Consider the following 13,245-nt stretch of genomic DNA (forward strand, 5'->3'; position numbering starts at 1 on the left):
GGTTCGGATTTTTTTCCCCCTTTTTTCCGAGTTTGGGACTGGTTTTCGTTCCCAAACACCAAACCGGTTCTCTGGTTGGAGACCTGGCGGAATTTGGTTTGGCCGCACGCGTCTCTAACATCCTGGGATGTAATACGGTTTCAGGAGGAGGAAGGGAGGCGCGAGGACCCGGCGCGGGACCGTGCGGCGGCGACGCGCCGGGGAGACGGGGTTCTGCGGGCTTGGCGGCGCGCGCGGGCGGGGCCGGTGGCGGGGCCGCGCACAGCCGGGCGGCGGCGCGCACGGAGGGGCCGGCGGGGCTGCGTGGGGCGGCGGCGGCCTCGCCCCCCGGATCGGGCCTCGCGCGCCGGCTTCCTCCTTCCGGCGCCGCCGCCGCCACAGCCCGGGCCGGGCGGGCCGCGGGCAGGCGCGGAGGCCGTCGGGCGGGGCGAGCCTCCCGCGCTCCCGGGACGGAGGGCCCCCGCGCGCTTCGCCCTGAGGCCCGCGAGGCCCCAGCCGAGCTTCGCCCCAGGGCCGCGCGCGGAGGGCCCCGAGGAGCCCAGCCAGCTCCGGCTCCGCCGAGGGTGAGCTCGGGGACGGGCAGGGGAGGTGGGTTTCATGGGGACCCGCACCCACACCCCACCCTGGGTGGACGGGAAAACGGGGTGAACCGGTTTTCATTGCGACCGACGTCCCAGTGTGTTTTGGCGACTTGAGGACCTCCCTAGTTCGTGGGATTAATGGGAAGAAGCTTCATCACGTTAATTATGCAATGAGGCAGCGTCCTGGCTGCGGGATGCTGTGATCAGTGGAATTATTGCTACCCGGCGATCTATAATTTACTTCTTTCATCCTTGGCTGAGAATTTGCGTTTTTAATTGGGACGGAAAGAGGAAGAAAATGTTCCCCTGGGGTGCAGGGGGCATGCAGAGAGAGAGAGAGGGCAGGGAAGAAGGAACATGTGCAGGCTTTCCTAAGCGCCCAGTTAGGCACGTCTTCCTTGGTGGATGAGAGGAGAAGGGGTGGTTGGAAATGCATGTTTCCTGCCAGATCGGCTCCGGAGTGCTCTCAGCTCTGATGCTCACAATGAGAGGCCTGTCAGAAGTTGGAGGTTGAGGCATAAATTTCTGCACTTCTGGCTGGAAGGATGAACTAGGTTTTCCAAAAGCTGTCGTTTTTGTTTTCCAGGCCTGCTAAAGGCAGGAAAGGGCTGGGCAGTGAATAGAAAGCAGTGCGGCCAGGTTCTGGTTAGCTAAACGGGAGGACTGTCATAAAGGGTTTTTTGTTTGAAACACCCAAAGTCTGGGGCTTTGGGCCATAGAGAGTTGGGTATTGGTCAGTTTTAGCTGCCAGAGTGAGAAATTTCTCAGACGTTCTTAAAATCAGGCAGCTCAGTTTAGCTCCCACATGCTGGTCTCCAACACCTACTTATTCTCTCTTTTCAACGACTGGGTTAAAAGAAAAGACACAGAGAGAAACAGTCTTCTCCCTTTTCTCCCATCGTAATTAGGGCATAGTCCATCGTGGGTCAAAGCTGGAATTTCACGATGGAAAGAAAAATGTTTCCATCTTTGCTTTGAGAATCTCAAAGAAATACCTGAGAGAAAAATTCTTTCCTTCTCTGGAATGAAAACTGGAGTGCCTTGCAAAGAAAGGGAAGAATGAGTAAATATCCTAGGCAATTTGCAGTTATATTCAGATTACTTTTCAAATGCTTGAGGTCATATAATAAAAAGGTGGGGGAAAGCCAGAAATGCAAACAGACGAGAGAGGTGAATGCAGGACCTTAGAGATTGCAGAAGCCAAGACACAGGTCTGGAACAATCTAGATGTGAGTACGTAAAGCTTAATCTTTTGATCTACATAACATGGAATTGCTTTTAATTTTAGTATTGCGTTAATAAGAGTGAAGGGAAGCGCAGCTGAACTGTGCTACGTGCGTCCCAGGCAGCTTGGGCTGTATTGTGTGTTAAATAAGTTGTATGTTTATTTTGCCAGCTAACTCTTTTAAACCTGTAGTCTTGCCAGTTCTGTAAGTTTGACTTGTTTCCAGTTATTTATTCACTGTACGACATTGGGCTAGAATTTGCCAGGTTGTTAAGGCTTGAAGAAATGCAAAACCCGGAGAACCTCTTGCACTGGAAGATCATCTTATACAGAAATGCTTTACCCAATATCAAACATGGAAAACAGGTGTAATAGGATTTGGTTATTTTTGCTACATAAAATATTTCATTTTTCACACTAAGTTACCGGGAAGAGTCTTTTAAACAGCTCGCTCTTTTGGTACATTTAGAGTATTTATTCTTTTACCAATAAATCTAAGTATAACCTACTTCTATAAGAGACCTATTGTGCAAAATATACTTGAATACTCAGAGTGGTTAACTGTTTCTCAAGTATAAACCAAGTCACGTTCAGTAAGTTGATTTGATAACTTTTAATGGTGCTTCTTGTTTTTTTGGTTGTTCTGTACAGTGACAGGAGGAACCGAGAACCTCAGACAAGGCGAATACTGCAAGACATGTGCACCCCAGGCCTCAGAAGGCCCGTGAAGGAGACCGTCAGCTCACTGGCTGCCTGAGGTCTGTGTCATTAGTATTCTCACTACCTCCTATCTTGCTTGTATGGAGATTTTAGGAAACTTAAAACTTAAGTAGGAGTACGTGCAGATATACTTAGAAACGCTTTCTTAGATGTCGTAATCAGAGCACAGGCTGAGAATTAGGAGAGTTTAGTGCCTGCTGAGAGCGGCGCCTGGCCCGCAGCAGCCCCTTCCAGCCCCTTCCAGGCGTGTGCTCTTTCTGATTCTCACTCAGGAGCCTCTGTCTTAACCTCAGGGACGTGCCTTCCCTGAGCAGTTAGGAATGTGCTTTCATGCCGCTGACTGAGATCATCAGTCATTCTAAGATGGTAACTACAAGTTAAGACTACAGCAGAATAGACAAAGGAAATTTCTGAGTGTCGATCGAGAGAACCCCTTACTGTGAATTTAAAAATCGCAGTGACAATAATAGAACTTTATAGATTGTATAAATTGATATGCAATGGTTTGTTTTATTAAGCTGTAATTTAATTGTCTCATTGATTGGGTAATACATTTTAGATCAAAATCACAAGGTGTGAAGGGTTGACTGTGGAATGTCCCCACTGCCCCAGCCCTGCTCTCTGGTTCCCGTCTTCCCCCTCTTAGTCCTCCTGGGGTTACCAGTTCCTTGTGCCTTACCAGATTTTTTGTGTGAAGTTTCCTTCAGTATCAGGGTGTGTTTTCAAAGAGTGTTTTAAAAACTGAACACCGGACGTGTGATCCGCTCCCTGGGCGGTGTGTGTGAGGGAGGGGGAAGCCAGGGGGTTCCATCTCGGTAAAGGGCCACTGATGGGACTCTTATCTGGGCACTTCCGTGTCATCTTGCTCACTCTGTGAGAGGGACACTGGCCACCTTGCTGCTCTTGGGATCCTGGGACCCAGACCAAGCTCTTCACCCTGGTGGCTGCTTGATTTATTCCCTCGCTCTATTCTCTGTCTTCTCAACCCGCCCCCACCCCCTCCAGAGGCCTTCCCTCTAACCCTGACGCTCCTTCGTTATTAACCCTGGCGCTCAGCGCCTGCCTGGTGGAATGGTAGACGTTATGTTTGCCTGTGGCCTATCTGCCCCTATTAGGACCAGGCACCAGGAGCTCAGGGACTGTTACTGTGTCCCCAGGGCCTAGAAGAGCTCCTGGCTCAGAGTGGGCACTTGGTAAACATTGCTGAATGAATGACATTTGGAAAAAAGCTGGGGTTTTTGTTTTGTTTCATCTCATCTCCTTTCTCTGTCTCTATCTAGTTGTCTGTCCTTCTTTCTCCTTCACATTCAAGGAGATAAGTGACTATTACTGCTCACTTACCATCACTGATGTCCGCAGGCCCCCTCTTTTATTTTGTTTACCTACATATTCTTTTTTAATTCCCTTTCCTCAATCTCATCTCCCATCCCCCACCTCATAAATCACTGGAAAGGTCATTCTTTTCTTTCTCCCTATATGTTTTTGTAGAACATGTATTTTTGGTTTCAGTGCCTGCATTTTTAATTTACAGAAATGGCACTGTGTCATAATCTCGTTCTATTTTTACTTTATTTCTTTTGCATCACAGCTTTGAGATTTAACCGTGTTGCTGTGTGCACATCTAGACCACTTGCTTTTTTTTGATTTAAACTCTGTTTTAAACAGAGTTAAGTGGTCTTATTACAGGACTTTTCAGGACCTTTTGGAGGTGACTGTGCCTAGTAAAAGAACAAGGAGGTGGGAGTCAGGATTTTCCACACAAATTCAGAAACGCTGTGTGCTTTTTGGATGACAATTCAAACACGGGGGAAAGAGCTCAGGCAGCAGTGTTATTGGCAGCTGAGCAAAATGCATTTACAGGCATCTTTTGGAAAATGCAGGGGAGGGAGAATTTGCACCGAAAGATGGTAATAGGACCAAACCTGTTGCTAGTAATTACAAGCATGTGAAATGTGTGCTCTCTTTCTTTTGTATTAGAGACAGAGAAAAACTGATTGGGGTTTCTTGTAGGTTCAGCTAAGGTCTCGCTTCCCTGACCCTGCTTTGCCCACATGTTCTTACGTTCCTTAACCAGCAGTTCTGCCTCATGGGTTTTCAAGGAGCCTGACCCTGGCCTGGTTTCAGTTCCCGCCATCCTGACATGTGAAAATCCCACTTAATGACCGGAGGTGGGAAAGCTCTGAAGACGAATGTGCTGACTCCTGGGGGCTGGGGGGCTCTGTTCCGGGCAGCACACCCTGACCACAGGGAGCTGAGGCACACTCAGGTTTGCTACCATTAGCTACAAGAGGCACTTGGGGAGTTGTCTTGGCTCCTTGAACAAAGGAGAGTTAATTACAGAAAATGTCAGGCCTTTTAAAGGCCATTTGTCACTGGGCTACAGGGAGAGCAGTGGCCCTTGGCAGAGCCATGGAAGAAAGGACTATTGATGTCAGGCCCCAATCTCTCTGCAGACAGAAATAGTGAGCCCTGGGGTGTCATGCTTGGGCAGGAGACAAACCCCATGGAGAATTTGTGTGTTTCAGGGAACAATGCAGGTAGTGGGGCAGGCTTAGAGGAATTGGGGCTAAGCGAATTTGGAATGCCTTCCTTTTTGTTTAAAAAAAATAAGACAGATTATTATGCTTTTTCCAAGGTCAGACCAAATCCTAATTTGGTCTAGTTACTTATAGATGTGAGGACTGGATAAGAGAGTAAAAGGGAACAGCAGTGGAGGTCTTTGATTCCAATTAAACTTCTTTAAGCTGTTTTTTCAGAGCATCAATAGACTCTGGTTGACAGATTCTCTTTTGCTACCAATTTTTCTTCTTATACTGGAAGGAGGTAGTGAGAGAATGGCTATTATGTTAGAATGCCTAGAATCTGCATTTTAACAAGATCCCCAGGGATTCCTGTGGGCGGTAAAAGTTGAGAAAGGCTAGAGGCGTGGACCAGCAGTTCTCAGTCCTGGCTGCTCATTAGAATCCTGGGCAGAGCTTTTAAAACATGCCCCGGATCCATTTCCAGAGATTTGTGTTGTCTTGCCTCTGGTGTTCTTGGGGCCCAGGGCATTGCTATATATTTTAAAAGCTCCCCAGGTGATTCTAATGTTCCCAGGGCTGGGAACCACCATTCGGCAGATATCTAGATTCAGAATGCATGTAACCTCAAAGAAAGACACGCCACAGCCAACCCTACTCTTTAGGAGTCCTAAAACCCCCAACCCTGTCAGACAGTGTGGATCTTACTAGGTCGTTCGCTGGTTTTGGAGACCTGGATGCTGAGCTGGTGACGTGGAGCATTGAGCTGAGCGCTCCTGCTCCACCAATGGAAATGACCTTGAGACTGGGGAATTGCCCAGTGGACGGTGTGCTGTATGTCTTTGCCTCTGCTGCCAGAGAAATAGCTTCAAAATGTAAATCCGATCACGACACCGGCATCCCTCTTCTCACGTAAAACTCCCGTCGATGGCTTTCTGTTGCCCACAAGGTAAAGGCCAGGTTCCGTACCAGCTCTCTGAGGCCCCGCGTTGTCTGACCGCATCTGCTTTGCTTGTCTCTGATGGCGCTCTGGAGACTGCAGCCGCAGGGGTCTTCCTGTAGTTACTCAGGGCCCCTGGCTTGTTCCCACCTACCCCTGCCACAGAACCCTGACCCTTCACCTCCTTAGGTAACTGCTGTCCCTGACCCCTCCGCCCGGGTCGTGTCCCCTTGTATTTTCCTCTGGCAGCGCCGTGTCGCTCTCCTCCTCCCCCTTCTGGGACAGATTCTTTGGTGCGTATGTGTCTCTCCGTTAGACTGTAGGCTCCAGGAGGACATGGACTGTGTGTGCATCTGTGTTTGGTTTGAGACTCAGTCTTGTATCCTTGGCACCTATTTTTTTGGGTGAATGTGTACCCCTTTTCATGATGATCTTGGCAAATCATCAGTTTTAGGTTATTTTGTCCTTAAACGTACATGCAGGTATACATCTGCTCATGTTTGATTGTCATATGTCGTCAGCTGTAGGGGTATTGGACCAGAGTCGGGGTGGGTTCTGAGAGGACCAGGCTTCTGTCTTACTGGCTCTGGGTGGCTCACATACATGCCACTTGGAGAACAAGTCCACATTTATCTAGATTTTTAACCTGCTTGCTTTGACAGCTTTTTCACTTGAGTCTGTGTATAATTTGTGAATTTTCTTGCTGTCGAACACAAGAAAAAAAAATTAAGTGCTTAAAAACCGTGCATCTCTTCACCCCAGGCCTTACTGCCAGCGTGAGCCTCCCTGGAAAGCATCCGTGCATAAGGCAGCGTGTCCTGGCCGGCCCTGGGTGAGCACGCCTCCCCGCCTTCCCCAGTCTGCCCTGCCTTTCTCTGGGCCGGAGGACACCTTCCCACACCCATGCTCCCGCTCCTATCAGAGGAGTCGTATTTGATGTAAACGTGTAATAGCCTGGATGGAGGGGACCTCTGCGGAGGGAGGGCCTCCAACCTTGTGTGTAACACTTTCTTTCCTTGGAAAACTCAAGTACAGCAAAACTATAGAGCCGAGTGTCTGTAAACAGGTGTTTACTATACTTTATGTTGTAAATATTAAATCGTTTTTTTAAACTAAATAAAAACTAAGAAGACAAAGATGTATTTACTAAATATTCAGATACATATTGACCTTGTCCGTTCACCACGTTTTTCCTGGCTGGAGGGGTATTTGCCGTCCTTTCCCACACTGTGCAAAGCGGTCAGGAGACTGCAGTTGGTGGTAGTCAGGTAGAAAAAACTAAACAGCAGAAATAAAAACATCACGGTCATAGACGTAGGTGGCATTTTCTATTTTTTATTGGTTTTTATTGTAAAATGGATGCATGCTTATTGCAAAAGTTTTTTTAAAATACAAAATTGTGCAAAGTAAAAAAATGGCTCCACTCATGCTCTGAAGATTTTATTCTGTGCATTACATCCATGTGTGTTTGTGTGTGTGTAATCACATAGGACCACATGTATATGATTTTTAACAGGTAAGATCCTACATTCAGTTCTGCAGCTTACCTTTTTGTTTACTAATATATCTTAATGCTTTAGATCTAGGCAATTAGTTTGCCTTTCAGCAGAGAGTTTTATTTATAGTTAAAAAAAATTATTTTGGACTCTGCCATGATTTCTTAACCCCAGTCAGTATGTTTAATGTTGTACGTCTGTTCAAATGCATGTAAGTGCCGTGATTTATAAAACATAATTGCGTTTTCAAGTAATACTAAAGTCCTAGTAGCTTTTGGTCGTTTTCTAGTCTCAGTTATCAGATGTTAAGCATTTATCTATTCTCATAGGAGACTGGAGAAATATTTTGAGGTTGAAATGGGGCCTCATACCTTAAAGAGTTTAGAAACTCCCAGGTAGAGGATTGGGCAAGGTGTCTTCTGAAGTACCTTTCAGCTCCCCTGAGTTCTCCTAAGTTCCTTGGTTGACATAATCCTTCAGGACATAACAATTGCAGCCTTACTGTGTGACCATTGGGTCCTTGGTGTACTCACAGGAGCTCACCTTCTCGGGGAGGCAGACAGTAAACGCCCAAAGCATTCAGGCTGCGGTGGGAGCACTGGAGGAAGTGAAATGAGATGCGGTAACGGAGAGCAACTTTGGGGGCGCCGACAGGGTGTGGATCAGGGAGAGCCCAGTGTTCCCTTGCTGTGCCGACCTGGCATTTACAGAAGCCCAGTGGCCAGGAGAGAGATCCCTCCCAGGCTCCCTGAGCGCGGGCCTTCACCCTCAGCCCTGCAGGCTCTGTGGCACGGGGGGCATCAGCAGGCCTCAGTCTGGTCTTGGTGGCTGTACTCAAGATACTGGCGAGGGCCTGTGGCTTTATACTCTGCTTTAAAAGAACATATTTGGCAGGGGCTAGGGTTTATGCTCCCCAGCTTTCCAAATCTGCAGCCCCCATCAGAGTGCCCATGTGTCCTGCGCGCCACCCCTGCCCAGTCCAGGTGGGCCGTGGAGGAGAGGAGGGGCAGGTGGGAACCTGGCAGACCTCCCTTCTCCCGACCCCGCTGCAGTGGCTGGGCTTGGAAGGGGTCAGGTTCTCTAGGCATCTTAGTTTACTAGGAGTTTGGCAGAAGTCACTTCAGAAGTTGAGCTTTTCTAAAATAAAATTCCCATTTGAAAGAAGACAGTGGGTGACGTATAGTAAGTTGTGGACGAGGTACTTTGGCAGACTCTGTCTCATCGGGCCCTCACAGCACACTGATGGGTATGCAGGTGGCTGTTGTATTCTTATAGGTGAGAGCTCCCCAGCTGGGAAAGGAAGAGAATAGACAGCGCCCACCCCGGCCTGCAGGGAAGAAGTGAAGGGCTCCTGACTTTAAATGAAAATCCAAGACTTAGGCACGCAGGCAAGGCTTCTCACTTTTCAATTAGCCCAGATGGAGAAATCCTACCTGGGAGCCACCTGGCTTTCTGGAGAGCAGGTGACGTGATCCTCATTTTCATGAAAGGCTATTGATTGATTATCTTCCACTTTTATCTAGAGGTGAGCTCGGTGGGCAGACTCAGATCCCTTCAGCAGACTAGTTCCCATGGGAAAGAGGAGATCCTTGAACCATAAGCACCTTCTGAGTGCTGGCCTGATGCCAGGGAGGGGGCTCCTGGGCCAGAAGCCCAGCAGGCTTGAGCAGAGCAGGCCGCCGAGAGTGGCCGTACCAGAGGGTTCTGCTCCCGGCCCTGCAGAGTGAGCATGCCTGCGTGCATGAGGGAGCAGACCCCTCGTCTACGTTCACTTGTCTGAGCTAACTGTGGCTTGCAGGCCCCAGGCCGCTCAGAACCTCGGTCTCTAATCTTCCTGAGAACTGGTGCCCAGGAACCAAGGCCCATCTGTCTGGAAGCAGGCCACCCTCCTGGTACTGTCTTCTTTCTCTCTGCTTGCTGCCCAACCCACACTGGCCCCTCCGCCCTCTGTTAGAAAAGGCCTGCAGCTGGGGTTTCTCAGTGCAGCGCCCCACTGTGACCCACAGGGACCCCTCCGAGTGTTGCCGTCTTGGAGGGTCAGGTCTGGGGAGCCCTGCACCCTCTGGCACAGTCTGTGCCTTGCTTGTCTCTAGAAGAGAAGGGTTAGTTGCTGGAGTCGCCTGCGATGGCAGTACCGCCTTTTCCTCTCCTCTTGGGGCAGACCAGGCTGTCGTGTTAATTTCTGGCCACTTCACTTAGAAAGGTACACGTGGATTAAATTGGAAAGTCACAAAGGATGCTGAGGCATGGGTTGATCTGTGTTTATAGGGGATCTGCCCCAGGCCGGGTGGGTACTGGTCCTTTTATGTGCATTCTCTCATTTAATCCTCATGGCCACCCCGGGAGGAGGGCCTGGTATTAGGGCTGGGAAGTCAAGGCTTCGAGGGGTTAAGTGACTTGCTAAGTCACGGAGCTGGTGTGTGGTGGAGCCACCCAGGGCTCTCTGCTTTGTGCAGCTGCCTCAGGTGAGGAAGGGCAGGAGCAGAAAGGGAGGCTCGGCTGGGGCAGCCCGCTGGCGTCTGGCGGTTAAAGCGGGATTGTTGTTCTCCTTGTTGGGTCGTGTCGCCAAATCAAATGCAGGACACCAGTTAAGTCTGGAATTCAGAGAGACAACAAATAGCTTCTTTTAGTAAATGTATACCCCATGTAGTATTGGGACATACTTATACTAAAAAATTGTTTATTATTTATCTGCAATTCAAACTTAACTGGGTGTCCTGTATTTTTATTTAATTTGACAACCCTACTTGGGAACCCCAGGAAACACACTGGGGCTAATGTGTGGGCCACGAGGATGACAGAAGGTGGCTCATGAACCACCCTGTAAAGGTACAGGCCGCATGGCAGGTGGTGAGCTCCCCATGGCAGTGTGTATTCAGGTGTAGGCTGGATAACCACCTGGTGGAGGGAGCTCGGGTTTCAGATGCCTGGTCCCAGTGAGATTGTTGAGACAAGGAGGAGAGTTGATGACCTGGGTCGTCGCTGAGCTCTGTCCCTTCCAGCGTTCAGAAGCTCTCTGAAATCCTTTGCCGTCAGCACTGTGCTTAGAGGACTGGCCCTCCCTGCAGCCCAGGAGTGACGGATGCCCCAGTCAGCTGGTGGAAGCCAGCCCCGCCCGGCAGGGTCTCTTGAAGTGGTTTGGTTTGGCTTGAAGAAGCACTGTGTTAAAGGTGAAATGAAACACACTTTTTTGTGTCTCCTGCCAAGAATTGAGTGCGACTCCCCGGTTCTTTGTGTGTCCCCTGCAGCAGAGTGTGACTTCTGTGATCCACTGAGGACTGACGTGCTCTGCATCACTCCGGGCAGTGATAGCATGAAACACAGCCACCCCCAAGGTTCCACCCAGGCCCTTGCAGGCAAGTGAATGGAGACGCAGAAGCTCCCGTGTTCGTTCCTTTACTGCTTTAGAGATTCTCTAGGTGTGGCCACATCCCAGCGAATCAGGATTTTAAACGCAGCCTGCTCGTCGTTGCCTCAGAACGGTGTCTGCGCCCTGTGAATTCTGCGCAGCAAAGGTCTAGCCTTTGGCAGGCCGCCCCCTGCCCACCTGCTTCCAGGTCCTGCTGGGTGCCGGCTACTAGGAACACGTTCTGATGTTAGCCTGGGCCAGAAAGGAGCCAGGAGGACAGATCTGAGGAAGTAAAATCTTATCACGTATTCCAAAAACAAGTAGAAATGGCTGCTTTAAATTTGATTTAATTGTCAAATCCATAAATTAATATTACTAATTAAAAATAAAATGTTAAGTTAAATACCGGGTCAAAATACACGTTGAATCAGCAAAAAAAAAAAATTTGAAATATTCATATTGCTTCTCTTAACTGAAATCCCCTGTTCTTTTGACTGCCTTTTGTTTAATTGGTTCATCTGTAAGCAGCAGAGGCATTTTGCTTGTTTTCCAGGAAGAATCACTGAATGGCTGACCTTTGACAACATGCACCACCAGTGGCTTCTGTTGGCCGCATGCTTTTGGGTGATTTTCATGTTCATGGTGGCTAGCAAATTCATCACGTTGACCTTTAAAGACCCCGAAGGTGGGTATGCTTCCTCGTGGAATGGATTTTGGCTAATCTAGACCTTGCTGTGATATTGTTCCTAGGTATATCCACACGTGGCCTTTGTCACAGAAGGCAAAGGACTTTAATGCTGGAAGTGACCTCAGAGGTCATGGTGTGCAAATCCCTCACGTAACAGAGGTGTGAGAGGCGAGGTGGAAGGGGACGGAAGGCTCTTCCCCAGCACCTCCCCTGGGGTGGGCGGAACGTGCTTTCCTTGTGGGCTTCTTTGGTGGCCTCCCAGCAGAATCAGGCATCAAGGCGGCTCACAGGCTCTGAGTCTGGGAATTCGCCTGCTCGGTGTCATCGTGAGATGCTGCCATGATTGATTAGCGTACCCGGTGCCAGCAGGTGCTGTACACTGGCGGCCACCTGTTTGGAAGTGACCTTCAGTGACTTCCACCGGAAGAAAGGTGATTTAAATATCTGTATGTCAGGTTGTCTCTGAAGATTTTTTAACTCTCCTTGACTTGGTGTCGGCGTTCAGATGAGGGCGTATAAAGAGCACCAAGCCCGGCTTCCGAAGAGCTGGTTCTAGTTCATGCCTCTGACCTTCGCTTCCCTGGACCGTAGTGTTGTTTCTGCAGAACGGGCATCTGAGTACTGTGAAGTGTGGGGTACACCTAAGGAGGTGCAGGGATGGTCATCTTGAACTGCAAGGCCACTCCTTTCAGTGGTGTAGTGAGGCAAGGTACATAGGAGATGTTGAAAAGGCTCATGAGCAGCTTGGGCCAGCCCTAGTGGCCTAGTGGTTAAGTTGGGCACACTCCGTTTGGGTGGTCCGGGTTTGATTCCCAGGCATGAGCCTGCACCACTCGTCTGTCAGTGGTCATGCTGTGGCGGCAGCTCACATACATAGAGGAAGATCGGCAGCAGATGTTAGCTCAGGGCAAATCTTCCTAAGCAAAAAAAGGCTCATGAACAGCTTTAGATTTGCCTGACACCACCTGCCTGATAGGGACGATGCCTGTGAATGTGGGTGTGCACAGCACTTTAGTCTGCATAGCACTCTGCACTTTCTCCTGCAGGTGCAGCCTTTCAGAAAGGGAGATTAGAAAGTATCCATTCCAGCAGTTTCCTGATTTACTCCTGGCAGCTGCACAACCTGTGCCACCCGTGTGACCAGCAGGCTACAGGCTCCGCTGCACCCCAGAGAGTTCCTGGGTGTCCCTGCTGTGCTGGTGGTCCCTGATGCCTCACCCCTGCCCCATCCTCTCTGTCTCCTGCCCTGTCTGTAGAGGAACAGCAAGGTTGGAAGGCAGATCTGCAGGCCAAAGAGGGAAGCCCTGAAATTAGCCCCAGGGGCTGGTTCTCAGCTTGCTTCGTTTCAGTAAGTTCTCAGGCCCCAACTGGCTGTCATCACAAGTCCCACCCTCATCTTCCAGGAACCCTCCTGAGAACTGAGAGGTTTTCACAGCCTCCGGAAGGTAGTGTTAGACGTGCAGGTGTCTGGGGTACCAGGAGCATTACAGAGCAATCGGGGAGCATCACAGATACTCAAGGGCCGAATGTTGGAGGGTTGTTGAGTTGAGACGAAGATCTCAGCTTGACAGTTTGGACATTTCTCCAGCTGCTCCGGCACAGTTACATGCTACCTGTGATGGAGATCCCTGTTAAGCATTAGAGCAGTGGTTCTCACCCCTGTGACACTTGGGAATCACTGGGGGGCTTTGTAAACCTTCTGCTGCTTGGGCCCAACTGGAGACCAA

The 13,245-nt window shown here is 49.6% G+C and overlaps 1 protein-coding gene across 4 annotated transcripts in view; it reads left to right on the top strand.

Moving 5' to 3' along the window:
* The first annotated feature begins 261 nt into the window (after positions 1-261).
* The window catches only part of CHST10 (carbohydrate sulfotransferase 10), a 29,552-nt gene continuing 16,568 nt past the window's right edge, over positions 262-13,245 (top strand). The window contains exons 1-4 of one of the 4 annotated variants that reach the window (XM_023618550.2): positions 262-563; positions 2,458-2,564; positions 10,730-10,837; positions 11,384-11,515. In XM_023618550.2, the coding sequence (XP_023474318.1) occupies positions 10,795-10,837; positions 11,384-11,515 (175 nt within the window). In that variant the 5' untranslated portion in view covers positions 262-563; positions 2,458-2,564; positions 10,730-10,794. Of the gene's footprint in view, positions 564-958; positions 1,811-2,457; positions 2,565-10,729; positions 10,842-11,383; positions 11,516-13,245 lie in introns of those variants that run through there. The other 3 variants (XM_070236081.1, XM_070236082.1, XM_023618552.2) reach the window with 3 other exon arrangements.

The sequence above is a fragment of the Equus caballus genome, chromosome 15, assembly GCF_041296265.1.
Source record: "Equus caballus isolate H_3958 breed thoroughbred chromosome 15, TB-T2T, whole genome shotgun sequence".
NCBI classification, from domain to species: domain Eukaryota; kingdom Metazoa; phylum Chordata; class Mammalia; order Perissodactyla; family Equidae; genus Equus; species Equus caballus.